At 32.0% G+C, this 26,406-nt stretch overlaps 1 protein-coding gene across 1 annotated transcript in view; it reads right to left on the bottom strand.

Annotated features, from left to right (window-relative positions):
• LOC129220581 (corticotropin-releasing factor receptor 1-like) overlaps nt 1-26,374 on the bottom strand; it is a 68,233-nt gene extending 41,859 nt beyond the window's left edge. Inside the window, exons 1-4 of the mRNA XM_054855012.1 lie at nt 26,348-26,374; nt 3,676-3,779; nt 2,050-2,179; nt 370-526 (exon numbers count right to left, since the gene is read on the bottom strand). Coding sequence (XP_054710987.1) covers nt 370-526; nt 2,050-2,179; nt 3,676-3,779; nt 26,348-26,374 — 418 coding nt within the window. The remainder of the gene's footprint in view (nt 1-369; nt 527-2,049; nt 2,180-3,675; nt 3,780-26,347) is intronic.
• Between the last annotated feature and the right edge of the window lie 32 nt (nt 26,375-26,406).

The raw sequence follows: 26,406 nt of genomic DNA, 5'->3' as shown, positions 1-26,406 counted from the left end.
CATGGGTTGTGTTGATTCAACGCTGCCTTAGTACTAGAAGCCTATCGCATTTGCCCCAAAACGTTTACTCCTTTTATGGTAATAATTCGGAAAACAGCGCTACCCAGCGCCCATTGTAACGAAGTCGTTGCTATGGCGATGAATCCAAACAGTTCAAATTAAATTAGTAACTGTTAATTTCTAAATTTAGACTTAGAAATTAATCAATTGATAACTTCTCCACTATAAGGTTCTAAGGTCTCCTATAGATGGCAGGGATCTCCGAACAGTTTTGAATGCGTTTTCGCTCTATGTTAAAATTGAGAAAACGATATAGTATTACGGGAGCGTTGAATAGTTATAATTACAGAAACAGGGAGATGAACTTACCCCAACCGATGAGATAGTAGAGTTTGAAAGGAGCATCCTTTTGGAAGATGTTTGTCGTGATCCTACTGTGTAGCAGCATTCCTTCCACAAACATCCAGTTGATGCTGGCGAGCGCCGCGTACATCTTCACAGATACCACGCTCTTGCACAGCCAGTTCTAGGGAGAGAGACAGGTAACCACAATGTGCTAGAAATGATTTTTCAAGGCCGTTTCTTAAGTTATTTACTCTGCCATAATATCTACCGATTTCGCTTTTTAATTGTTGCCATAATTTAGGGTTTAATTTAGCGCCAATCGTTCCCAGGAGTGCATATTTTTTTCTTTTTGGGCGAATAAAAATAATTTTATTAGTGCATTAATAAGAAAGATAAACCGTAATAGACTGCCGCCTGCGCATTTCGCGTGATTTTAATTGTTGGGAAATGATCGAAATGATGTCTCAATGACTTAAAACTTTTAACTATTGTCATCTTATGTTTGTTAACAAATAAAATGTTTGTAAGTAATTCAAGCAAGGCTTTTAAAATAACTTTCAATTTTTGCTCCTTGTTTTGCTTTTGCGATAATTCTTAAATTCGGACGGTCGTCTAGTTTTTGCGTGTGTAATTTTGTTTTTAATGGGAGTATTGCTTCCTTGTCAAATATGGGGAGGGAGCAGAATTTATATGAAAAATATGGAAGAAAGCTTCGCGATGACCGCAACATACTAGTTAGTTGAGCAAATGCTAAAGTAGACAATGCAATTAAATTAAAAACTTGTTGAAAGAAATATGAGATGTGTAATTTTTTACTAAAAGCTTTTACTAAACCGCCTATATTTATTCAACTCTTAATTTTTAATTTGAATTTTATTGCCTACTTTATTGATTTATTTTAAAGATGCCGAACACCGAAGCCATTAATTCAAGAGCTCTCCATTACTTTTTTGACTGTGATTTCATATTGCGATAGTACAGTACAATTTTCTAAATGATTGTTTAGAGTCACATAAAGAACATTCTGTACAATCCACCATTCTTATTCCCCCCCCCCCCAAAAGATGGTCTCGTAAACAATCACGTCCATTGAGGTATCTATAGATAGTCACTACAGTCTTCTTGGATAATACCTGAGAATCGTTATGTCTCTCAGAGTCGTTATGTCCTATTGGATTCTTGAGAATCGTTATGTTTTTCCTCAAAGCCCTCCATCTCTGCTTAAGAGCACGTTGCACCATATTTTGCTTGAGAATTTTCTTAATGGTCATATGTTAACAAATAATTTCGTTGTTTGGAAGAAAATTGGATGATTTATGCATTGTTCTACCAAGGCTCCTTTCTTAGCCATTGTGTATCTGCTTCTTCATTGCCCACAAATTCGCAGTGATCAGGCTACTTTATAACTAACCAAAATACAAAGACGTAAAGATCCTCTGCAGTTTTTGAATTTTGTAATCAAAAAAGATATCATGTACTCGTATTATTTCATACTTTTTTGTGAAAATCGAGATTCTAGAATAGTCTCCAGGGTTTTTTTTTTTTTTTATATTATGTTTTTAAGAAAAAAATGACTGTATTTGAAAGGAATTTTCACTTACGACTGCGAAATTCCAGTTCTATATGCCTGACTAATTAATAGTAGAGGATTATGGAGCAAAGCGAAATTGTAAAATATTTTTCTCAGTTTGCAGATCAACTTACCAGATCTCTATAGGATGGTATATTCGGCCCGCCCACCACTGGTAAGGATATGACAACAAGCATCAAGGAGTGGATGATGAGAGCTACCACAAGATTCCTGTGCACTCGTAGCCGAGAACACTGCAGCGATCTGCAATTTCAAAGAGTCGAAGATGTATGAAAAGATGAACAAAAATAATTCAGGCGAGCATATAAGCGCATATAGAAGAGTTAAAAACAGCTTCTTTTTTTTTTTTTTTTTTTTTTCAAAAAATGTGTTCGTCCCATTTCCAATTTTCATTACCAGAATTTTCTCAAAATTTAATGGCTTGCTGCAAGAATGAGGCAAGCTCCAGTTCCAATGTTTTCACTGAGTCCGCTTAAGAACTTTATAAATACCAAATCACATTTTTAAACTTTTAAAAATGTAATGACTCCTCTTGTACACACTGTATCTCTAAAAGTATTAGGACACTTTCAGAAACTTATATTTTTTTATTCCTCAAGGAACAAGACACTTACTGTAAATGTTGTCTAAATGCATGGGTAATTTACTTTTTATTGGGAAATGGCATACCACTTATGTGACAAAAGTTACAGACGATTAGTCTACTATTTCTCGAGAAATATAAATTTGTGAAAATTTCACAATACTTTTGGTTATATAGTGCATAAGTGTACTAAAAAGCATACTAAGGGAGTTATTAAAATATTTGAACAAAAAAAAGTTGAACGATGTTTTAAACTAAAATTCAGACCTTGTAGAAACATTTATACTGGAGCTACTTCATTTTTGCAGCAAGCACTTCAACTGTCTTAAGAAATAAAGTTTTCTCAATATGTAGTTAAAAGTTAGCTCAAACCTTTATTAAAATATTAGATAAGCTGTATGTGAGTGCTTTTCTTTTATTATATGATTTTAAAGAGCAGACTTACAGACTGATATTTAGTACCTATGATAGCCTTACAGGTACCGATTAGGTTGAGACTGGTGTACTGTAGAGTTCAAATGTCATTTAAGATGTATACCAAAGTACAAAATGCAAGATTAGTTAGTATATTTTAAAACGTAAGTACGGGGTTGGCGAACCAATCAATCAGTATGCGGAGCTCCTAGTATGTGATGAAAAACGGGTGGAAAACAGGTGCAGTATTGAAGCTTGCGTGAAAACTTTAGTGTATATATTAATTTCGTATTTCTTTCATTTTTTTAATTTATCAAATCGAAGAAGGAAAATATCCAATACAAAAGAGGAATTTTTGAAAAATTAAGGCTCGTAAAAATATCAGTTGTTGAAAAACTGATACAATGAAATTCTACACTTCTAGAAAGAATAGTAAATCAATAGTTTAAAAAAATCCGTGATCAAAAATCACTACTAAAAAATACGAAAACCAATTCCTCCTCAGCACTTAGAAACAAAGGAAATGAAATAGAAAAAAAAAACTGAATTCATCTTTTCCCATATCTTTCTTAATCAGCGTTAAACTTACAGAAAAATAAGTTTGCTTTTCTTCTGTTTGTCTGAAAAACTGAAGCAATAGAAAGAAATACAACAAGCTCTTATCCTTCTAATCTGTTTCGTTTTGTGTCCGATCGGCTGTCAAAAACAGAAGAGCAATAAAAAGAAATTCTCTAATGCTTACTTGAAGTAGAAGAAGATGAAAATGGTGACTGCGAGGAAAAACAGAGATATTAAGGAGCACACAAGTAGGATGAGAGAGACAGTCAGAGGTGCTTTTGCTACCCCCTGTAAAGAGAAAAGAGGGATAAGGATGAGGATAACGTTTTATGAGATAGATTTTTGAGAAACAGTTTAACTTTTATAGCACAAAGAAAGTATTAAAACTAAGCATGACAGAAAAATATTTGGAAATAGGAACTTGATTAGTAGCGTTACTACATGGCGGCGAAAGAGGTGGGCCGCCACGAGTGACACCTGAGGAGGTCACAGCTAAAAGACATTATGAAAATTATAGATTAGTTCAATTCGGAAATTTGCCACCTCCCATTGTATATTTTACATAATTCATTCAACTGTCAATAACTCGAAATCCCAAAACACCGCCTAAAACTTTCGAGTTATTGGTAGTTCGAGTTATGGGAAGTTTCTACAGCCTTCTCAAAAGTAAAGGACTCATTAAAACTTCGATAGAAAGGATTATTCGAGTTATCGAGAGTTAACTATGTTTTACTTATCACACGTATGTATGGGGCCTCCGTTGCTCTATGGTAGAAGCGTCGCTTCATATGCCGGAGGTTGCGGGTTCGATTCTGCGCTGGTGCCCTGGATGTTATTTCCTCTCTATATGCTGTAAATCTTAGTTGTGTTGTCTTATCTGCTAATAAAGAAGTCCAACCTTTCGAGGCAATGGCACCAATCTTTCTGTAGTACTTTATTGCGGAAACGCCAACAGCAACAACACGTTATGCATTTTATATTAAACAGTATGTTCCTCACACAATGAATTCAAAATTTATCTTTCTATCTTGATTCACGTAACGTGATTTAAACTTACGTTGCACCAAAATAACAACGAGCAGTTTAAGAAAATTGTATGAACTTGTTTACATGTATCATTAAAAAGTTTATTTTTTTCTTTGCGTGTGTGTGTTGGTCTAGGGTGGATGACACCCCAAATTAATTACCTCTACTAGTGACTCCAGTACTGAGAACGCCACTGCTTTAATGTCATGATAATTATTTTATTCTTGTCGCCTTTCGACCATATAGCGCAATAGTATATTAAAATAATATTTACTTGTAAAAAAATCAGGTAATAATAAGTGTTTGTATGGTTTTTTTCAAATTAATATCAGTGACATACTAATCAAATCGAAATTTATAAGCAGGGAATTAATCTTACATGAAAAAGAGCCCTAAATGAAAGAGAAAGTGAAAAACAAAACTGAAAGTAGTGGAATGTAGTGCAAAGTAAAATGGTTAAGATAACTTACTTTTTTCAACACGAAAAATTTGGATATTTGCTTTGAAAATTACGGTACATAAAGAAAGTGCAATTTTTTTATGATAAAACTTGCATTGAAACTTTATTTTCAATTTTTGGCGCTAAATTTATACCTTCAAAAAAGAGTGTAAAATTTGCACTCTTTTGTATATTGGACAAAGTGAAAAATAAAATATTCTTCTAATAAAAATTTTATTTTTAGTAATTCAAAATATTTTTGGTCTAATAGAATAAAATAGAGAATGAATGAGAAAATAAGTAAGTTATTAAATGATGGAACGTAAATTAATTAATTAATAAAGGAATACGTAAGTGATTTCATATATGATTAAACAAGTATGTGAAATGAACTATTTCACTTTGCCCCATCAACTTTACCCCGTATGCACTTGACTTATTGTACAAATTATTTAAAATTAAATTATGCTAAATAAAAAAAGCTTAGAAATAAGTTAAATAAATAAATAAATACTGCAGCGAATATTAGTTTATTGTTACTTTACGTTTAAAATGTTAATAACAAGAATTTTATCAGTTTATACACTGTTAAAAATGGGTATTCAAAAATAATGAAAATTTACTCATTTTTGAATACTTTCATTACTCAATATAGCTCCGAATCAATAAGGTTCAATTTTGAGAAACACATGTACTCATTTTTTTGAGTACATTCTGGTAATCAAATATGAGTACACATTTGTTTCAATTATAAACACATTCATTAATTAATAATGAGTTTTAGCTCAGTTATATGTACTCATTTTTGAGTACATTTTTGAATCAAATATGAACACATTCATTAATTAATAATTAGTTTTTAGCTCAGTTATATGTATTCATTTTTGAGTACATTTTAAAATCAAATATAAATACATTAATTAATTAATAATGAGTTTTTAGCTCAGTTATATGTACTCATTTTTGAGTACATTTAGAAATCAAATTTAAACTCATTCATTAATCAATAATGAGTTTTTAGCTCAGTTATATGTACTCATTTTTGAATACATTTAGAAATCAAGTATAATGGCTTATTTCAAATATATGAATTGGGTCAGCTCACTTTTGAAAACATTTTGAATTCACATTCTAAGTATTGCCATGCACTTTAGTGCAATTATCATTTCAGTCATTTAAAAGTCCATAAAAATTTTTGAGTAAAGTAGTGTGAAAATAAGTGAATTTTGTGTTCCATTTTTTTAAATGCATAATGTAAAAAAAATTCCGTAAAAATTACGGTTTTTTACCGGCAGCTGGGTTGGTTGTGCAAAACTGTAAAATTTGCGGAGAATACTCCTCAATAGAATGGTGTTTTACTATACAAGGCCAAATTTTTTCCCATAAAATTTACAGAGGGGCCCTGGTAGCCCGATCGGTAGAGTGTCGGATTCGGAGCCGGAGGGCCTCGGGTTCGAACAACGCCCCCTATATCTGGAAGGCCTGCTCACGGGCGAGTCACGTGGTCAAAATGAGGCCAGTTTCTCTCGCGCCGTGACTTGACGGAAATCGGTCGGGAAAGCGCCGTGCGTACAATGTAACACGAATTTAAATATTAAATAAAAAAAAAAGGTGACGCATATCTTTTTCAATTAAATCACCAATCTAATAGAATAGACAGCTTATTTCTCCTTCACCTCACAAAATCACTTATTTTACTAATTTTATAAGTGAAACTTGTGCGTTTTCCAGGGCAGAAAATTAATCTTCAAATTTTACTTTCACACGTTTTCAAAATTTCAAATAGACATCGGGGGGTTGGGGAAACTTGTACCGTAAATAATTATAAAATTATTTAGAGCGTACATTTTTTTCATGTAGGGTTATTAATAAATGAGAAATATTTTATTGAGTCTTGTTTAATTTGAAGTTTCCAAGTTTCTTTTTTTTTTTGAAGAAATAATTATCTCTGATTTTTCAACTTAATCTGCTTTGGTAAAATGTTTTTTTGCTATAAATATCAAAATAGGCAATTAGTTGAAGACTTTTGGGTGGAACTATACAGCTTTGGCAAATTAGTATAACTTCTTCAAAAGGAAAATAAATAAGTTGAGCCTACACATAAGTAAATAAATATTCCTAATATATTTTAAACAAAATATCTGTGAACAAATAAATTACTTAATTGTTTAAAGAGAGTTTGCTTTTGTTCATATTGATGTAATTTTGTACTTTCACACAAGTAATCCTTTCTTGTAGAAAAAGTTCTGAAAAAAATTGAAAAAAAAAAAAAAAGGAATGCTTAGCATATGTTATGCTTTCAACTAGCTTATGAATGTGATACTCAAATAAAGACAATATTTTAAGCACAGTAACTTTTATTTGCACATGATAACACATACATCACATAAAAAACACCTATTACCATTTATGTTACACTTGAGGTCAAACAAGAGCTAACACTCAAATTATTTAGCTATTAGGAACTCACAATCAAAGACATGAAAAATTAAGAATCAAGTACTAACAGTTCACACTACATATGCAGAGGTGGTGGTCTACTATTTTACACTCATAAAGCACGGTTTAATTTAATTGACTCTTTTCTTTTTTATATACAGCATCAATAATGATTAATAATAATTAAATTTTAATTGATAAAACTTAAAATTATTAAATAAAATAGAAAAATTCAGTTATTTTTTTAATTTTTTTAAGGGTTTAAGAAGATGTTCATTTCTCTTTGTACAATACATTAAGAAACTTCATTGTCCATAACTTAATTAGAAATTAAAATTCTGCACACTTTCACAATCAGGGTTGCTAATCAATTTTGCAAGAAAAAATTCCCTATGATTTCCCTGCATGAAAATGAAACACTTATAAACAAGCGGACACTGATATTTGAAAAAGAACATAAATATCTTGATAATTTCACCACAGGTTTTTTAAAAAAAATCTAAATAAGTAAGGGAAAATAAATAAGAAATTCATAATAACTGAAATAATAGCATGATGATTGAATATATTCAACTTTTTACTCAAAAAAAAAACTTCTTTTGACCATTCATTACATGGACCTCAAAGTGTGTAAGTGATCCAGAATAAAGATTATTGACGACTAATTTCATACACTCAAAATTATCATGAAATTCAAGAATCTATTTTTTATGATGAATATTTTAATATTTAACTTGAAAATAAAAACTTAAGCAAAATTGCCATTTTTTATTTTATTTTATTAATATTATCATTATAATTATTACTAGTAATTTATTTGTTTTTTTGGTGGTTTATATATTAGGAAATTGATTTTCGCAACTTCAATTTAAGAAGAAAAAAATTCCCTGTATTTTCCAGGTTTTTGAGGAAATTTTTGAAATTCGCTGGGATGGTCAGTTCTTTATATATATATATATATATATACATATATTTGAATTCCCTATGTTTTCCCTGTTTCTTCAGGTTTCCCTGTGGCGTGGCAACCTTGACAATAATCTGCAATGTACATCACAGTGTTTCCACCTATTCCCTAGGTTGTAATTTAAAAATAGTTTAGGATAATTCAGTCAAACTTTTACATTTTAAAAGATAACTCATAGAAACAATATAAAATTGCTTATTTATTTAGTGTGGACAATTTACGTGCATCTTTCTTAAATTTTTTCAGTGTATTTTTTTCTTTTTGATCTTTTTTCATTTTTTGAAGAGAATCATTTTGTTTTTTGCAAAAGTTGTTCAAAAATATATTAATGAAAACCCATACAATTTGTTTTACAAGAAACAGAGAATCATGGACTCTCACATTCATCGATACCTAGAGAAATATCATTTTCATCCAGTACATCAAGAGTTAAATATTTTACAACCTTTCTGTGATTTTGACAACTGATAAAATTTGATTCAAAATGTGTTGACAACAATTTGTTTACAACTGCATATGTGAATTGAGAAAACACAAACCAACTTCGGGATGTGGGTATTTCAACCCCCCTCTGTCTAATTTTGATATTCCAATCATTGTTTACATCTGTGTCAAGGGGCTTATCAATGCATAAAGTTGATCGACATTGTTCACACTTTAGTTTCAATAGAACTTTATGAGCTGCATATCCACAAATGTATGTTAAAATTGGCAAACTCGATTGAGTACTTACCATTTCTTCCGGAGTGATTAGAAAACCATTAAAAAAAGGATATGAATCTGAGCTATCTTCATCTTCATCCCAATGTTTGTCCTGAAAAAAACTTAGTAACAATTCTCCACAACTTTTCGATTTTAACACAAGGGGTAAAATTGTTTGCAATTCTCAATTTTGTTTCAGTGTCATAAATTTGACGTATACTGACATTGTAATTTGACCCTGCCAATGTACGGTAAGACCCAAATCTGTCTTCTAATGAGTCTGTTTGTATTTTCCCTGGTAAAAAATAATCGAAATTTAAAGTTTTAAAACAGTACTCGGCAAGAGGAAGCATAGCTTTTGTAGTATGGCTTATGGCTAGATGGGTTTGCTTTGTTAATCCACCAGTTGTACAATTCATTTCCTCCCATTTGTCTAACCAATTAATAAAGTTAGTTAAGAACTGATACTGAACTGTGTCAGTATTTGGTGTGAGAGGCGTTTGGAACTCATCCCTTTTATGCTCACCCTTATACAAAGTTTTCACATTCATTATTGACCACCACTTGCAAAGAATCTGAATGTAGTCTGTAAAAATATGAACGGAATCAAATGAACGGAATCAAAAGAAAAATAGAAATATTTTCCTGGACTTCCAGGAATAATCATACCTAACCCGCGACTCAAGGGGAGAGGCAAACATACTAACGGCCTTTTTATTAATAGCATTATTGTCAGTGGCTATTGATATGACATTAAACCCTATGGCAGCTAAACCAATCAAGATTTTTTTTATATATGAATGGAAATCGTCAGCATCTATGCTACGGACTGGCAAAATATGTGCCACATCTTTGTACGGAGACAATAAACTTTGGATCATAAATGTGAAAGCACTGGATGCAGCATTTGAGTCATTGTGGGACATACCAAATATTTCACTCTTTAGAAGTCTCATCGACTTTTCATCGAAGAATTCTGCTTCATGAAGAATGTCTTCTTTGCGAAAATGTAATTCACATACCTAAGGAATAGAAAACTCATCAATAAAAAAACATATGTAAAAAAAAATATTGAATATTACGAAAAGCGTTTAATTGAAAATGATAAAACTCAACGATATTGAACTGTATTTTTCTACTTAAAATCGGGCAGATAGGTGCAGAAAAAGATTTTAAAAAATCTTTCTGCAATAATAATTATCTGTCATCTTATAGATATGCGACAGGCGTCTCAGCATTGCATTGTGTTAACGGAGACTACAGATATTTCTCATGCCACAGGAATTAACATTCCGATGAATTGTTTCGTGGCATTATTAGTCTTATTACTTATTGAACAGCCTATGTACGTTTAGAAGTTGAAGCAAAATCACACATACGTTTATAAAAATTTGCCAGTTGAACTTGCATTTTTATTTCTTGATGGGCGTAGGCAAACATTTTTTTTCTTTCAATGGCGCAGTTAAGGAACAATGGAACTGATGTAACTGTGTTTGTTAACTTTGATCAATATATCTTTCTTTTTTAACGTAGACGTGCTTCAAATACGATGTTCACTCTCCCTCGTGGAAGGAATATAAAATCGTTGTTTATTATTCAACGCTTAAGATAGAGCGTGGTTTTTAAAACTGTTAGCTTTCTTTGTGGATGAATTGATCTGAAGGTTTTAGTCAACTGTGAAACAAATCCGCAACTTTTTCTCCGTCGTTTAAAGTATAACTTGGTGACATCAGATTTATAGCGAATTGATGACAAAACAAAAATAACCATCGGGCAAGCAATTTTTTTTCTTTTAGCTGCCTAATTTATTAGGAAACAGAAAAAAAAAAAGAAAAAATGACTTACAGTTTTACAAATATATTATTTAAGTCCAGAAAAATATAGAGACAATTCAATAGATAAATTATCGTGAAAAACAGGGCCGACGAGAGGTCATATCAGCCTGCACGGAAACTAGGTCACGGCTCTCGGGAGGGTCCGACATGGAATCGGAGCTGCGTAAGTTTTATAGAGGGAGGGGACCTGGTGACCAAACTGACAAGGGGCCTGCCTTGCCTCTCAACAGCCCTGGTGACAAATTTAAGTAAAGGAGTACATTTTGTAAGCATCACTATTGTCCTTCAATTTCCCATTTCGTTTATATTTGAAATATGTGAGGTATTCATGTTTGAGACGTTCTAGCATAGCTAGTGTATAAATGCGAAATAATGAGAAAAACAGACTCTTGTTTGACAATTTCTAAAAAAAGTTATTAGTCTTCTTCGATGTGTTTGAATGTTTCAAAGTTATAGCTTCTTTTGCCTTTGATTCCTAATAATTTCTGATAGATCAAAATTTGCAATGTGCTTAATCATTGTCCCAATGTCAGTAATTGTTCCTTAGGACCCTATCCATGGAAAATTTCGTAGCATTACTCTTCGAGTTGACGTAATAGCTCCTCCCTCAAAGTGTCTCCGTATAGATATTTGCAACAGGAGACGGTTTGAGAGAGGAGTTATGATGTCAATCCGAAGCGGAATGCTATCGATTCTTTTTGTTCGATGCCAAACACTAATTGAGGAATACGGCCCATATTAAAAAAAAAGAGAGGGGTGCTAAAGATGAAAGGGTACTTTAACTCAATTTAACGGGCATTTATTGATTAGAAATTTTGCAAAAGAAAAGATCTGACTTCTACTCCACCGCCATGTCAGAGTTGTAGACCTGGAGAAAAAATAAGCGACTCCGACTCCAGCAGTTTTAAAACATCCGACTAAGAGACTTTTACCACAAAATTGGTCCAACTCCGACTCCGCAGCCTTGTTTTTTATGTTCGCTGCAAATACTACTTCTATCACTGTAAAACTTTATTACTGATCAGACACGCTCTACGGATTTCATAAAGAAACTTCCACTATTTCTATGCATTTTAAGTTAATCTTTGTGAACTATCGAAGATTCTACCACAATCTGTGGATATTATTGCGAAACCTAAGTTGACTCTGCTTCTTTTAACACTTGACTCTTAAATATAGAGGTCATTCTTTTCCGAAATTTAAGTGGTAAAGTGGGGGTATGTAAACCAAAGATTTTTCTTTTGTACTAAATTTCGCCACAAAATTTAGCACATTAAGATTAAAAGTCAGAAAATTTCGCATTTTTTGTGCATTATTTATTTTGCTAGCTTTCCTCCTTCGATACCTATTTTTCTTTTTTTAAATCCTTCATTGCCATCGTTCTAAACATGTGTAAACCACCTCTGTATATTTTTAATATGTGTGTGTGATGAATTTTATTTAATTTTATTTAAAAAGGTCATGTAAATATTTTCGTTGAAAATTGATAATTATCTTACGCGTGAAATGTAAAATTTAAGCAATTCTCGAATATTTATGTGTCAAGCGACAGCTATAAAGCAGTCTTATGAACATCTTAAACATAGTAACATAAAAAACATTTAAAATTAATTGTGAGCCTGATTCAAAGTTATCCCGCCTTTAAGGAAACTTCGAACCAAGAGACAAATGTGGTGCAAAATAAATAATTTTAATTTTAGTAGTAGAGCAACTTTACAGAAGCATACTAAAATTTCAAAATGTTGGAAAACTTCACATTTTTATATCACAGAAAAATAAAATTTCTGTAACTTTTTGTATTGCATGGTTTTAGACGAGCAACATTTTTGTTCATTCATAAAATTTCTATTGACTTCTCTCTCCGCCTCTCTTTTCCTTGAAAAATTCCCTTAACATTCGAATATTTAGTGATGTGTCATCGGAGAACAAGAGATGATGGTTTTTATTTTTTTTTTAAATTAATGAAGTATAAGCATTAGAAAATTATATATTTGACCTAAATGTTATCATTTTCGAGCTACTTATTTCCAATGATATTACAGCTCAAATTCAAGCCAAAAAAGATGAAAAAAAAAAAAAAATGAAAGCGACGACGATTAACGACAAATGTTAGTTAAAGCCGAACTATCCTCAATATATTTAATGGCTCTTTAAATACTGAAAAGTTATGAAGTGTTTTCAAAGCCAGGTGCCAAATGAAGTGTTTTTCAAACTCTGGGTATTCCTAGAAAAATAATAATTCAAGAAAAAGACAGACAGTTAAAATCAAATAAAGCTTTGGCACTGCATAAAAATAAAACTCACTAGGGAATTCTGTAAGAGTCTTCATGATTTTGTTTACGAACTCGTTTTTTACGAGCACTTGGGTATATCGAGCAAATATTGCTGTCTTGTTGCGCTCTTTATCAACGAGCTTGACTGTATTATCTCGTATCTTATGAAACACGCACACACAAATGTATGCAGCACCTCAAATCTGCTAAAACTGAAATAACTAAGGGGCCATTCATTAATTACGTAAGGATGATTAAGGCAATTTTTGACCACCCCTCCCCCATGTAAGGGTATGTAATGTCCCCCCCCCTCCCACCTTACGTAAGATTCCATTTCGTTTTTCCAAATAATAAAGTAATACAGTTTACATAACTGAAAAACTTTTTGAGCAAAGAAGTATTTACTAAATGGAATCTAGACTGACCATTTTTTCGACAAATATTTTTTGTGTATGATGCGATACTAGTTAAAAATAGACATGCCATACAGTGCGATTATTTTATTATATTTTACACTATTCATTCTTTGTAAAACAAGTAAAAAACAACTCCTCCTAATACTTTTTTACCTCCCAGAAGCAAATGAAATATGATCCCTGCCAAAGCACTTAATCACGTGATTTCTAATGTAAACGAGCTGATGTGTGCATCACATGACTTCTTTTTATACCAATTTAATGTTGGCCAATTTAATGGGCATTTTAATGTGATTCAATTGTTAACTCTCTAAATATCCCCAACAGTGGCCAAATTAAAGCCATATTAAAATAAAAAATCGCTGAATTTGTCACCAAGTTGGCGAAAAAACTTGGCGACCAAAAGCTTGGCGATATGTTGCCAAGTGTTTGCCAAATTATAACACCACTTGAGTTTGCATCGATATTAACAACGATTTCCCCCCAAAAAGGTTTAAAAGACCCCTTTAGGAACATTCGAATGCAACCAAAAGAGGAGATGCACAACTAGACCCCGCTAGGAGTCTACGTACCAAATTTCAACTTTCTGGGACATACCGTTTTTGAGTTATGCGAGATACATACGCACATATGTAAATACATACGTACATACAGACGCCACGAGAAAACCAGTTGTAATTAATTCGGGGATCGTGCAAATGGATATTTCGTGTGTATACGTTCTTAGGCATATATCCACATGTAGTAATGTCAAAAAAAAAAAAAAAAAAAAAAAAAAAAAAAAAACCCTCAACATTCATTCGGGGGCGAGCAAAATGGAAATTAAGGCCTATTTTTGGGTAAAATTTTTTTCGCGAATACAATACTTTTTTTTTTGTAAAAGTAAAATGGATTAGAAAATATTACGTAAGAATGGGTCTGACCCCTCCCACCCAAGGTAAGGGTATGTAGAGATTTTTCTAACCCCCCTCCCCCTCGGGACCCTTACGTAATTAATGAATAGCCCCTAAGGTTTGTTTCAGAATTTCAAGCAGAAACCTTGCTGCAGAACAGTTGATCTAAAATACCAGTTTATGTGAGGGGGTGGGGAAGAAAAAAAGCTGTGGAGAAAAGCGGAGATATCTGGTGACTTCAATAAATGTGAACATCTTTTTATGAGAAAATAAATGTGAGAATTTTAGGTATGCTTTCGAATGAGATGCGAGGCCAAGGCCGTTCGCTTGATAAGACGACGTCGATAATGGAAATTCCTGTGAGTGGGGGAAAAAGACTCACACGAAGGAGCTTTTTATTTCACGAGATTGAGAACTTTAAGTGGTAAAATACGGAATGACTTAAAAGTGCAAAACATTTAATAATTTAAATTTACCGTACAAGAAATGTTTTTCTGGAAATATTTAAAAAAAAAAATCCTTACACCTAACATTATAGTACCATATTCATATTCAGGGTCAAACCACAGACGTAGATAAAAGGTTAATAAAAAATAATAAAGATGATGAATAAATAAAAAATCCACTATAATATTAAAATCTACTGTTCACCTCCGTCTGTCTGTCTGTCTGTCTGAAGATCGATCTTTTCGAGAACCGCTGCGAATCGAGAGTCAAACGAGATACCGATCAATTCGAAATTTTCCAAAGAAAACAATTGGACCAATCTCGTAATTCGGAACTCCAGCGCTCGAATACGCTACCTTGCGGTGATTTATAAAACTGCGAATGCAACTAAAACATTGCCACGTTGCGCTCCACTTGTATCTGTTGACGTAAACGCGGTCAGTTTGTTCTGAGTAACGCATTCAACATGTCTAAGAACGCCTTCAACAACAGAAATTAATTCGTCCCTTAGTAGTATTCTCGAGCTTCTCAAAATAATGTTAGTTTTCCTTATTTCTTTCAAAAAAGTATTAAATGGTGGAAGCGTAAACAAGAAAACTCTGGATTAACAAAATTGGATAACGTTATACCAGGTAAAATTTTTTATTGTTTTGTATGAATTTGTAAGAATATGAGTTTTTTTTTAATCTTAAATTAATTTAACTAATCATATTTTACAGCAGCATTTAGTTGGAATGGACAGTATGCAAAATATTTTCTTGAATTTATTATCGTAGAACAAAATGAAAAATGTTTAACCGAGAAAGAATTTACTTTATTCCTTTTATTCTCAGCTGAAAGGTTTCGCCAAATTTGTTTAGGGTTATAGTTTTGGAATTGTGCGAGCAAAGTAGCCTTGGCGAGATTTCGCGTTTTTAGTTAAACCATTTTTAATTTTTATCATGAGTGGAATAAAATGATAGTAAGATTACAGAATTCGATAAGTAAAAAGAAATAATGGTCAATCAACTGAAAAGAAAACTACCACCATATATAAACTATGAGTACACATTTTATTTATTTTGTTCTGAGTGAATTTGAATAAATATCAGTTTTTCAATTCGATGAAGAAAAAAAAAACGAACTTAACAACATTGACTGGACACTTTTCCTTAACCTAATTCCACATAAATGATTTAAATAACCTTTGTTACTACAGTATCCTACTGAAATAGAAAGTACGCAAATAAATTTTCTTGAAAATATTTATCGCAGAACAGATTGAAAAATCCAGAAAGAACGTTAAGAATTTGAACAATAAAAAATAAAAGTTCGCCAAAAATCTGTTTATAAGGTTATGGTTTTAAAATTGTGTGAAAGAATAATGTATCTTGACAAGATTTCGCATATCAGGTAAATCATTTCCATGACGAATGAATTAAATGCATGATTTCTTTAGATATCCAATCATATAGTCATAGAAATAAATTATCTAGTGTTAAACGTTACTCTTGACAGTCTGCCACGTATGTGCACTATGTGACAAAAATGTCAACAAATGCCGGAAATGTCACGAAACTGAACTTAATATGTACTAATGTATAGAAAAAACAGTACAAAATGAAAATGCCGTTCGAAGCGAACCAAAAATTTATGAATTCCGAATTCAACATCGTGAAAATGGCTGCTTCAGAACAACTTACTGTGTGTTCTGCATTAATTGTTTACTTTCGTAATACTTTTTGGTTTCTAATCTCTTTCCATATGGGTCAGAATAACCAAAAGACTTTGAAAAATCTTTTCAAATGAATAAAGCGAAAAAATCATACATAACAACAAAAATCACAACACTTTTATCATTTTCTTCGTTACCACATGCGTTTGTTTTAGTTTTTAATTCCGCCATTAGACAGTGACTGCAGTGCCCCCTATAGTTCGTTGGAGTTGCGAATTGTGCGACTTTAATTAGCGGAGATATTAATTAAAACTTTAATTAACATAACATTATTCAGGAATTTTTATTTCTTTCCTGCTGCCATTTTGTATGTGGATGAGCAACTAAAATTCTAATAATTGTTTTAAAAGAGTTTTTTTTGGCTGCTGTCCAAATCTTAAAACAACGTTTCCATCTAGAATTTTATTTAAAATTAGTTTAAATTAGGTTGCTCTATTCGGACATAATATTTATTTTATCGTCTGTCCTTTTTTTATTTTTTACATTCAACGTTCACAACTCTTTTCAGCATATAAAAGTTGTTTCTTTAGCTATGTTTATTGATTGTAGTGTAAGTTTATCATTCACCGGCCTCTGATTTTGGTACATTTAGGATGTGCGACTAATTATGTTTATTTTGTTGGACTTTTTCCCGTCACATGGGTGAGTTTTCGAATTGTAATAACGCTCTTTTTCCTTCCTGTTTCTATTTTTGAAATACAGTTTGTATCGTTAAAAGAACATGTTAAATTAAGACTGTTTGGATTTCTTTAAGTGAAACAAGTTGAACAAAAATGATTGTTTTTAAGGATTTTAACTAAAACTAAATTGGAATTTGATGACTTGGTATTAAATTAATGCTTATTGGTATTTATTTAGTCTTGGTGCTTTAGTTTCACGTAATCAACCAAAGAGTGTGTGTCATTTTATGTAAAAAGCTGATTGTAATTGTACATAAATATTTCAGATATAGTCTATCAGATGTAATTCATTTTAACGTGAGCACAGATTATAGTTGATAATGCATATATTTTCATCTTTTGTGCTAATTGAAAATACTCATATTTTGTATCATTGATAATTATGATTAACGTTAAAGAGATTTTTGCCAAAAATATGCTCTATTGGTGTTTTGCAAACCTTGCATTACGCGTATTTATTTATTCATTAGCGCTTTAGAAACTGATGTCAGAGTAATACAAAAACATCAACTGGACATCTCTTTCATTTTTTAAGCAGCCCGTGCAACGCCGGGCGCGCATCTAGTATAAATATAAAAGACGAAGCTTTTCTTTTCCTTCGCTCAAGATTGTTACTTGTTATCACGTTTTCGTGTGCCGACTACTGCCAAAACGCTTATTTTCGCGAGCCGTAATTTTCGTGAAAATGAAGATATCGGTGATTTTGTGAACATAAAAGTTTTTACACACGACGAACACGAATTTGATACAATCAGAACCAAAATTTGAAAAATCCCAAATCAGGTTTTTTTTTCTTGTGTTCATATCTAACGGCGTGAGACAATTTTGAATAACTTCATTGAAACTGCTATAAATATAGCAAGGGAATGAGCTGCACTCTATTAATTAGATGCATTTTAGATGCTTTATATTCAAGAAACAGTTGTATATTCAATACATTTCTGCGTTTGTTCCTCATTTAAATACCTGTACAATAAATCAACAAATTTCGAAATTTCGTATACATGAAAAGTTTCTGATTTGTTATTACTCTTTTAGGCAAAAAAAAAAAAAAAAAAAAAAAGCAGTTCGTGAGGTTTAAATTTTAGTGATTATGACAGGCTTGCGGAAGTTAAAGCTTCGTGAAAATTTGTACATTGGCAGTATAAGGTTTGCAAATATTCTTGTAAAAACTGGAAAACCTTTCAGTACAAACCTCAAAGAATGAGGTTTCTACTGAAAAATGCGGATACCTGCATTTGCTACGATTAAATTAGCTGCACCATGGGAACCCCCCCCCCACCCAAAAAACAGTTTTCCCTATTAAACGTTTCAACCAAGAGTATCTTACGATTATTATTGAAGTGGAAGTTTCAAGTTTAAATGAAATCCTTGATCTCAAAAATCCTAAATAAAAACCCTCTGGCACAATACAAAGTAATCAATGCATAAAACCTTCAGTATAATCATCAATTAATCTGAAAACGTTAATACTGATACAAAAAATAATTTATCCTTGATCCTGAAAATATTAAAAGAACTTAAACTTGTAATAACAGTTTAGGTGAAGCCATCGAAAAAACGAAAAAAAAGCAAAAAAAAAAAAAAAAAAGCGTGGTTTCTGGGGTGGATACAGACTACTATTTTAGAAGAAGAGAGGGGGAGGGGGTAAAACTCAGCACCAAGTAAAAAAAAAAAAAAAAAAAAAAAAAAACCCTCATGTGTCCAAAATTAAAGTCACAAACGTAAAATGTGCGAAAACGGAAAAATTGTTCACTATGTTGTCACGAAAGTTGGCCCAGAGGTGTATTACAATGGAAGGAACGACATAGAAAAGATTTTAGTTGGGAATTCAGGAACAGGGAATATCAAAAAGTTGTAAATTATGAATCAGAGATAAAGCATTGATATCAGGAAAAGCCAATCTAATATCTAATATGGAGTGTGACCACAGTGCACTCTCATGCAAGCTTTACAACGAGCTTTCATACAATTTATGAGGGTGTCAATTAGGTTTCCAATCCCACGCCAATTTCAGTCCCGCAAGATTTCGGGATTCTAAGGAGCGAATCCCAAGGGTTCCCGCGGGATTGACTTTATTCGTCTAAAAGTTATTTTATGCCAAATAGAAAAAGTCGTGCTTTTTAGGAAGGACTGCTTTCGTTACATAAATTCGTCGTTATCTCGAATTCCGTACATCAATTGTAGGATATTACAAAGTCACATCCCAATTAGCGACTATCGTTTGGTTAGTAAAAGTGTGCATGAAATACACCACCAGCTCAGTCCTTTCCAGCTGAGGACTGCATTTTATTAGCAAGAGTGCTAATAAGTGAGAAACTGCAGTCCTCGGCTGGAATGACTGCCTTAGCCCTGGATGTAGGGTGTAACTTTACCATGCCTTGCCTTCAATCTTCGAGGTGAACCGAACCATTGCTTCGGTCACTCGTTTGATCAGTGCTAATTTTTATTATTTGTTTCATGGTGAGAAAGACATCGACAGGCACTTTCTACAGGCTAGAGAGCATAAATAAAAAATGATGTCAGGTTTTTCATTGCTTTCTTCTTCGGAAAAAATATTGTGCACTTTTTGTCAGCCAGAAGTTTTGAGCGCATTCCTTAAGTTTACAAAAGCTTTCAAACATTGCATTCAGGCTACTGCATCCAATTTTGCACTCTGTAATAGTTTCTCAACTTCTGAAGCCCAATTTCTGGGTTTCAATATTTAGTGATGGTTTTCTAAAAGGTTTATATCTTTTTACGCATTTTCGAAACTGCTGAACGTATGAACACTGAAACCTCAAATGAGAATACAGTTCATTCTCAGAAAAATATACTCTATTTTATTGTTTTCTTGAATGGTAAATAAACCGTTCATAATGTGAGACAAAGTTTCTCTTGCTAATCTTCTTGCAGGTACACAGGAAGGTGATTAAAACTTCAGATAATACTTGTAAAGATATTCGTTTTATGAACGGCAAAAATGGAAAATCGTTTGAATGGAAAATTTTTGCGGGATTGGAAATTCCGCTGGAGTTTGCTCTTAATCCCGCAAGATTAATCCCGCTAAATATCATGCGGGATCCCGCGGGATTCAGGATCGGGATTGCGGGATTGAAAATTCTAGTGTCAATAAATGTTTCAGCCTAGAAAGCACATTCTTTCAAAATCGCGGCCTTTAACTCTTGAAGGGTACCTCGGGAGCCAGTCCATATGTCGATTATTCTCTTCCTCAATATGTTTGTGACCTTAATTTTGGACATGAATGTATAAGATATATATGATCCATTTAACTGATTTTGATATAATTTGAACTTATTGATCTAATATATATTTACAGTTTAAAGTTTAAAAAAAATACACAAACCAATTTTTATTGCCATGCTTTGATGAAAACAATACCTATTATTTCAAACTTTGCAGTTTAACTACTTAGCGATCAAACTAACCTTTTTAATCTACATTAGATTCCTGAAAAGCTGTGTTGCTTATTATTATTATTTTTTTTTAGATTGGTTTATGCTGAACAAGACTCCTGCGTCATAATGTATGGCATTGGTTTTAATTAGGGATGTGCCTTTTATGAACGAACGAGTAAAAAAGAACGAATCCTTAAAATGAACGGATTCGTTCGTTCACGTAAAAAATGTACGACCATTTTGTTGAACGGTGAACAGTTTGGAACATTGGATTGATGCCCTTGTAATACAACAGCATTTTTTTTTTTTTTTTTGAACTACACTCATCTTTAAAATTTTAACTCTCATTTAATCTGAAATTTCCTTTTTCTCAGTGCAGTACAATATATTCATTTCGAACTTTTTTACTCTTTCTGCTTTATTCATCATTTTTCTTTAACCGTTGCAGTTCATTAGCAATTTTCTGGTGTACGGGAAACTAGGGATGTTTGACCCATAGGAAGACTTGACCCATGGGGATTTTTTCCATGAAAAGGATATTTAGGGAAAATGTTTTAGACGTAGTGTCATTGTTTGACCTATCTTACAACAATATTTTGCAGGGCAAATATATTTCAGTGGCTTTCAAGCAATTCAGTGTTAAACAATACTGCACCTTTCAAGTAAAAACTGAAGATTTTGGAATTCGTTGAATTTAAACCTCCAGTTTTGAGGGAAATAAATTTTAAAAGTATACCTGTTTCAGCACTTTTCTAGCTATGTATTGATACACAGTATTTTTATATAACTTTAATCTAAGTTGCTAAAAAATTGCGGTAAGCAATAAAAAAGTTACCTAAGGAGTGTTGACCCAAGCTAACTAGCGAGACGCGACCCAAAGCGTAATTTAATGTTTTTGTTTAATGTCGTGCTTTTTTCAATGAATTTTTGTTTATGAATAGCTCTAATATTGTGATATAGGTCTAATGATTTTATTTTATTGATCTAAGTTGCTAAACATTTAAGGCAAACAAAGCTACCTAAGGGTTTATGACCGAAGCTTACTAGCGAGAAGAATAATTTGATGTTTTTTCAATGAATTTTTGTTTATGAATTGCTAAAATATTGTGATTTACGCCTAATGATTTTATTTTATTTAAGCAATTACTCTAATATTGTAAATATGAAGGCCTGTTTTTTTTTTACTTAATGAAAAACTAAAATATTTTAGTTTAATAAATAGTTTTCATTTGCGAAATAACTTAAATACTAACAATATTTAAGCCCAAATGATTTGCTACTGATTAAAATAACTGAAATATTGTTTAAGTCTGAGCTGATGAAGTTTTGAATTAGACTTATGCTTTTCTCCTGATGTGGAGTTAAAAAAAATGTTAATTAAAAAAAATGTGTGACACTTCACCCAAAGAGTGAACATTTGTTCATTTACTTCAAGTATCACTTTTAAAAGCAAAAAAAAAAAAAAAAAAAAAATCAAAACCGCATTTTTTTTCTCAGTATCTACGAGTATTCTTACTTTCATGAAGGTGGATCATGTCTCCCTCAGTGGTGGGTCAAGTCTCTCTAGATCTAGGGACACTTGACCCACATGCAGACTTGGGAATATAATTTTTTGTACCATTTCTACTTAGACTTATGACATAATTTTTAGCCATAATTTGAAAAAAGACAAATTTTTTAAAAATATTCTTTATTTCGTTTTAACTATTCTACAAAAAAATTGTAAATAAAAAAGCAAAAATTGTGTCAAGCCTACCTAGTTACCCCTATGCATAAGTAATGTTTTGTGTTACTTGTTTGGGCTACTAGCAAAATGTTTGGACTTTCCACTTTATGCCCCACGCACCTGCTAAATTCCTTCTCACGCTTTCTGTCGCTAAAATTACTTCTAAAAATTTCTTTTTTCACTTTTGTGACTATCCTTTTGTCTTCTACAACATCCCTATCAACTACCAACTACATTGGTTTGGCTACTTTTAACTTGGTTGGAGACTTCCAAATCGTTTATTTAACATTCAATATCCAGATATTTTTAATAAGGATGAAACTGTCTATTTTTCCCCCATTAAAGAAAGTGTTGCGTTTCTTTTTTTCTGTTCTCATCAGTACTGTGGAATAATTTTGAAGTTCCATAATATTTAGGCGAATCTTTTTTTTTTTAAATTTAAATTGTTATTCGGTACTCCGGCTGAGCTACCGATATATTTGTTGTTACGTTTTTCGCTATACATGGTCCAATTGGTAATAATATATGTATCTGTACAGTGTTGTAGCTGGAAAAAGATATTTAAAGGAACAAATATCTTTCTTTCGGGTGGATGTCATGGTTGACAGATGTTTGTTTTGGGATCAAAAAAGGTCAGTTTTGACAATTTACGCCGGTTTTTATTTTAAAAGCAGAAGTAAACCAGTTTACAGTAAATTGGCTGTAACTACGTTAATTTTTTTGAAAAATTATTTATGTCTTAGACTGAAAACCACTACTATTTATCGGGCACGTTTATTTTCAAATCGTATTCTGAATTATTTTCTTATAATACATCAGGAAATGCTTTTGCCATGTTTACTTGCTGACTCGCGACGCGCCTATGAGGCTCTTTTTAGGGTATGCTGCTCCCACCCACTGACGATTAAGCAGCTTAACTGTGCCTGTCTGAACATTCTACATCTGACCCCAAATAAATCATTTTTTGATTAATTTTTCATCGGGACGCTTTTAGATAATTTTTTCTTTTAGTTGAACTATCACTTTTAGATAATTTCAGCTATTTTTTCTTCAAAGAATATTACTGATATAATGAAACATTTCGAATGTACGAGAGTATGTCGGGATCTCCTGCATCGTTTTTATCTGAACGAAGTCGTTCAAATGAACGAGTTGAATGAACGAATCAAAAGAATGAACGATCCTCTGATGAACGGATCATTAAAAAGAACGACATTGCCCACCTCTAGTTTTAATGAACATTCCCAATTTTTTTTCGATCGCCTCATTACAGAAACTTTACACCACCAACTGTTTCTCGACGAGTGTGAGCAACAACTAACCACAAATTATTTTCATAAATGATGATAGCGTGTTGTAAAACTGAAAAACCAGTCACGGTAGATTATTTCTATAATGAACACTCATGGGACCAAACAAAAGTGTTCAGTTTATGGGGGTGTTCATTATAAAGAGAGACTGATGGTGTATTTGTTGGGACCATCAAACTGCATTCAAAATATCGAGGTGTTGAAACTGAAAATAGAGAAGTTAAATAGAATATTCTCAATGTTTTTTTGTGTTCATGTTTAATTACTTACGTTGTTAAATTATTAATGTTTATGCAAATTAACCTTATTCTAGTTTCCTAATACCTTTACTTTTGGTTTGGCAACAGTGTTGTCTAATATTTAAAACTGCCGGTGTTGTGGTAGTCAGGACTTGTTTTTTAATTTTTCTTCACGCGTGTGTAAACTACCCATGTTTTTAATTTTCTTTTAATAAATAGTTTTGTTGAAGTCTAGTGCTCTCTCGACTTTAAATTCAGTAAAATTATGATGAAGTAAGAATTTTGAACATTGAATCAAAATGTCCCGTACCTGCATAAATTTAAATATTTTTAGATTTAACACACATTAGGAAGCTTTTAGATAGAGAAAGTCCACTGTATTACATTCTTCATTTATCTGCAATTGCAGTTTTAAGTTTCAAATGTTTCTTGATTTGCATCGCTTGCTCATTTCAGAACGGCCTATTTTTATTAGAACCGGACAACTGTACACATAAAAATAGCAAATCAACAATTCTATGACAATATTCATCTGTTAAACTCACCCCATCTACCTTTGAAACTTTAGTTATATCCATGGACGGATACAAGGGAATACATGGGGATCATACCGCCTCCTCCTAAACTTCCAACAATAGTATCTATCCAAATAGTTTATGAACTATGTATAAAGGATTGTAGTATTGTTTTCAATTTATTAAGTATTTTTTACTGTAAATATTTGAAATACTATCGTCGTTCATTGATTGCAAAATTGATAAGTAAAGTTTATGCTCTATTAGGTGCTTTATTCCCGACCGATTTGATGCTTCTTATTGACAGCAGTCTTAGAAATTTTACGTATCCAACACCCTATATTTTTTAGCATGACCCCCCCCCTCCAAATAGAAGTCTGCATCCACCCCTCTATAATTTTAAAATAAAATAATGTATTTGAATTTTTAAACGTTAAGTGCTTGGATTGAAGATAAACACGGTTATTCATGTAATTTCCTGTAGAAAAGCCAGAGAGTAACTTGACACATTTACAAAAAAATTTTTTATTTAAAATATCTTACAAGATATACAATATTATAAACAATTAAAGTTTTATACTCTTACAGAACGTATCTTTTTATAACAGGCGATAAAATGTTGCAGATGACATATTTCCTATTAAATGATTTCATTTTTATTGAGACACATAAGAAGGGTTGTTTCAAGTGCTAACCATTTAAATTTAAGAAATACTATATTAAAGATACAGAACACAAAAAAAGTTTTACTTATGAAACTGCTTAGTTAAAAAAAAAAAAAAAAAAGTTTTGGCACAAAAATCTTTTTGACTAAAGGCAATAAAATATATTTATTGTTTTAAACAAACATAAACGTCAAAAGGGTTGAAATTTATAAACACTAAATTTATTTTGCACTATTCAGAAAGTCTTCTGCTTTACAGTTGAGTTTTCTGTAAAATGATATTTGATCGGTAGCAATTTTTTGGATGAAAAAGTTTTATTCAAGTTTGGTCGGGAGAAATTACTTTTTTTTATTTTAAAGAATATGCATCCAAAATTTTTAGAGTTAAACAATGAATGGAGAATAAATAGAAGGGGTAACATTTTGATATTTTGTACCAGGGAGTTATCGCGCGCTAAGTCACAAAAGCAAAGTTAACAAGGAGATGAATTTAAATTAAATTTTTCATTTATGAGGATTTGTAATAGTCATTTATACGGTTATAAAATGTACTTATAAAATTATTAGTGCCTAATTCATACCACTGAATAGAATATAAAGAGTTGAGTAAAATGGTGCTTAAATCCCGATTTTGAAAAAAAAAAAAAAAAAAAAAACCATAGTGGTCCTAACTTTCAGGTACAGACTTAATTATGCATGCATGTTTGTTTGTTTAAAAAAAAGAAACAAGCAAACAAACAAACAAAAAAGAAACCTGAGGAATGCAGCTTATGTGTTTCTTAATAATTCCGATGAGAAAATGATCACGACCAATCCTTCCAAATTCGAGAACAACTGTCGTTACTTATGAATGCACTTTCGAAAGTAGAATGATGAAGATAAAACTGACGAGCTAACATATTTAGGAACATTTTTTACGAAGATCGGCAATTTCCAATAGCTTGTATTAGCGTTCATTTTGTGTTACATGACTGGAAAAAACACAAAAGCTCAACATTTTATTTACAGTTTTTCAGGACTTATCTTACAAATCAAATTAAAAAAAAGAAAAGAAAAAAAATCCAGCAGATTTGTATGATGAAATTCACAATGAAAACATAAATTTAACAACTCATCAGAAAAAGTCTTCTCAACAGTTTTGCGTTTAATTACTTATCCAAGATGAATCTTTCTTACTAGAGAGTTTCTTAGCAAGTCCGCCATGTTGACAAATGTTTAACATGGTTGATGATAAA

The sequence above is a fragment of the Uloborus diversus genome, chromosome 4, assembly GCF_026930045.1.
Source record: "Uloborus diversus isolate 005 chromosome 4, Udiv.v.3.1, whole genome shotgun sequence".
NCBI classification, from domain to species: Eukaryota; Metazoa; Arthropoda; class Arachnida; order Araneae; family Uloboridae; genus Uloborus; species Uloborus diversus.
The sequence above is the reverse complement of the archived record's forward strand: the minus strand, read 5'-3'. Positions and strand labels throughout refer to the sequence as shown.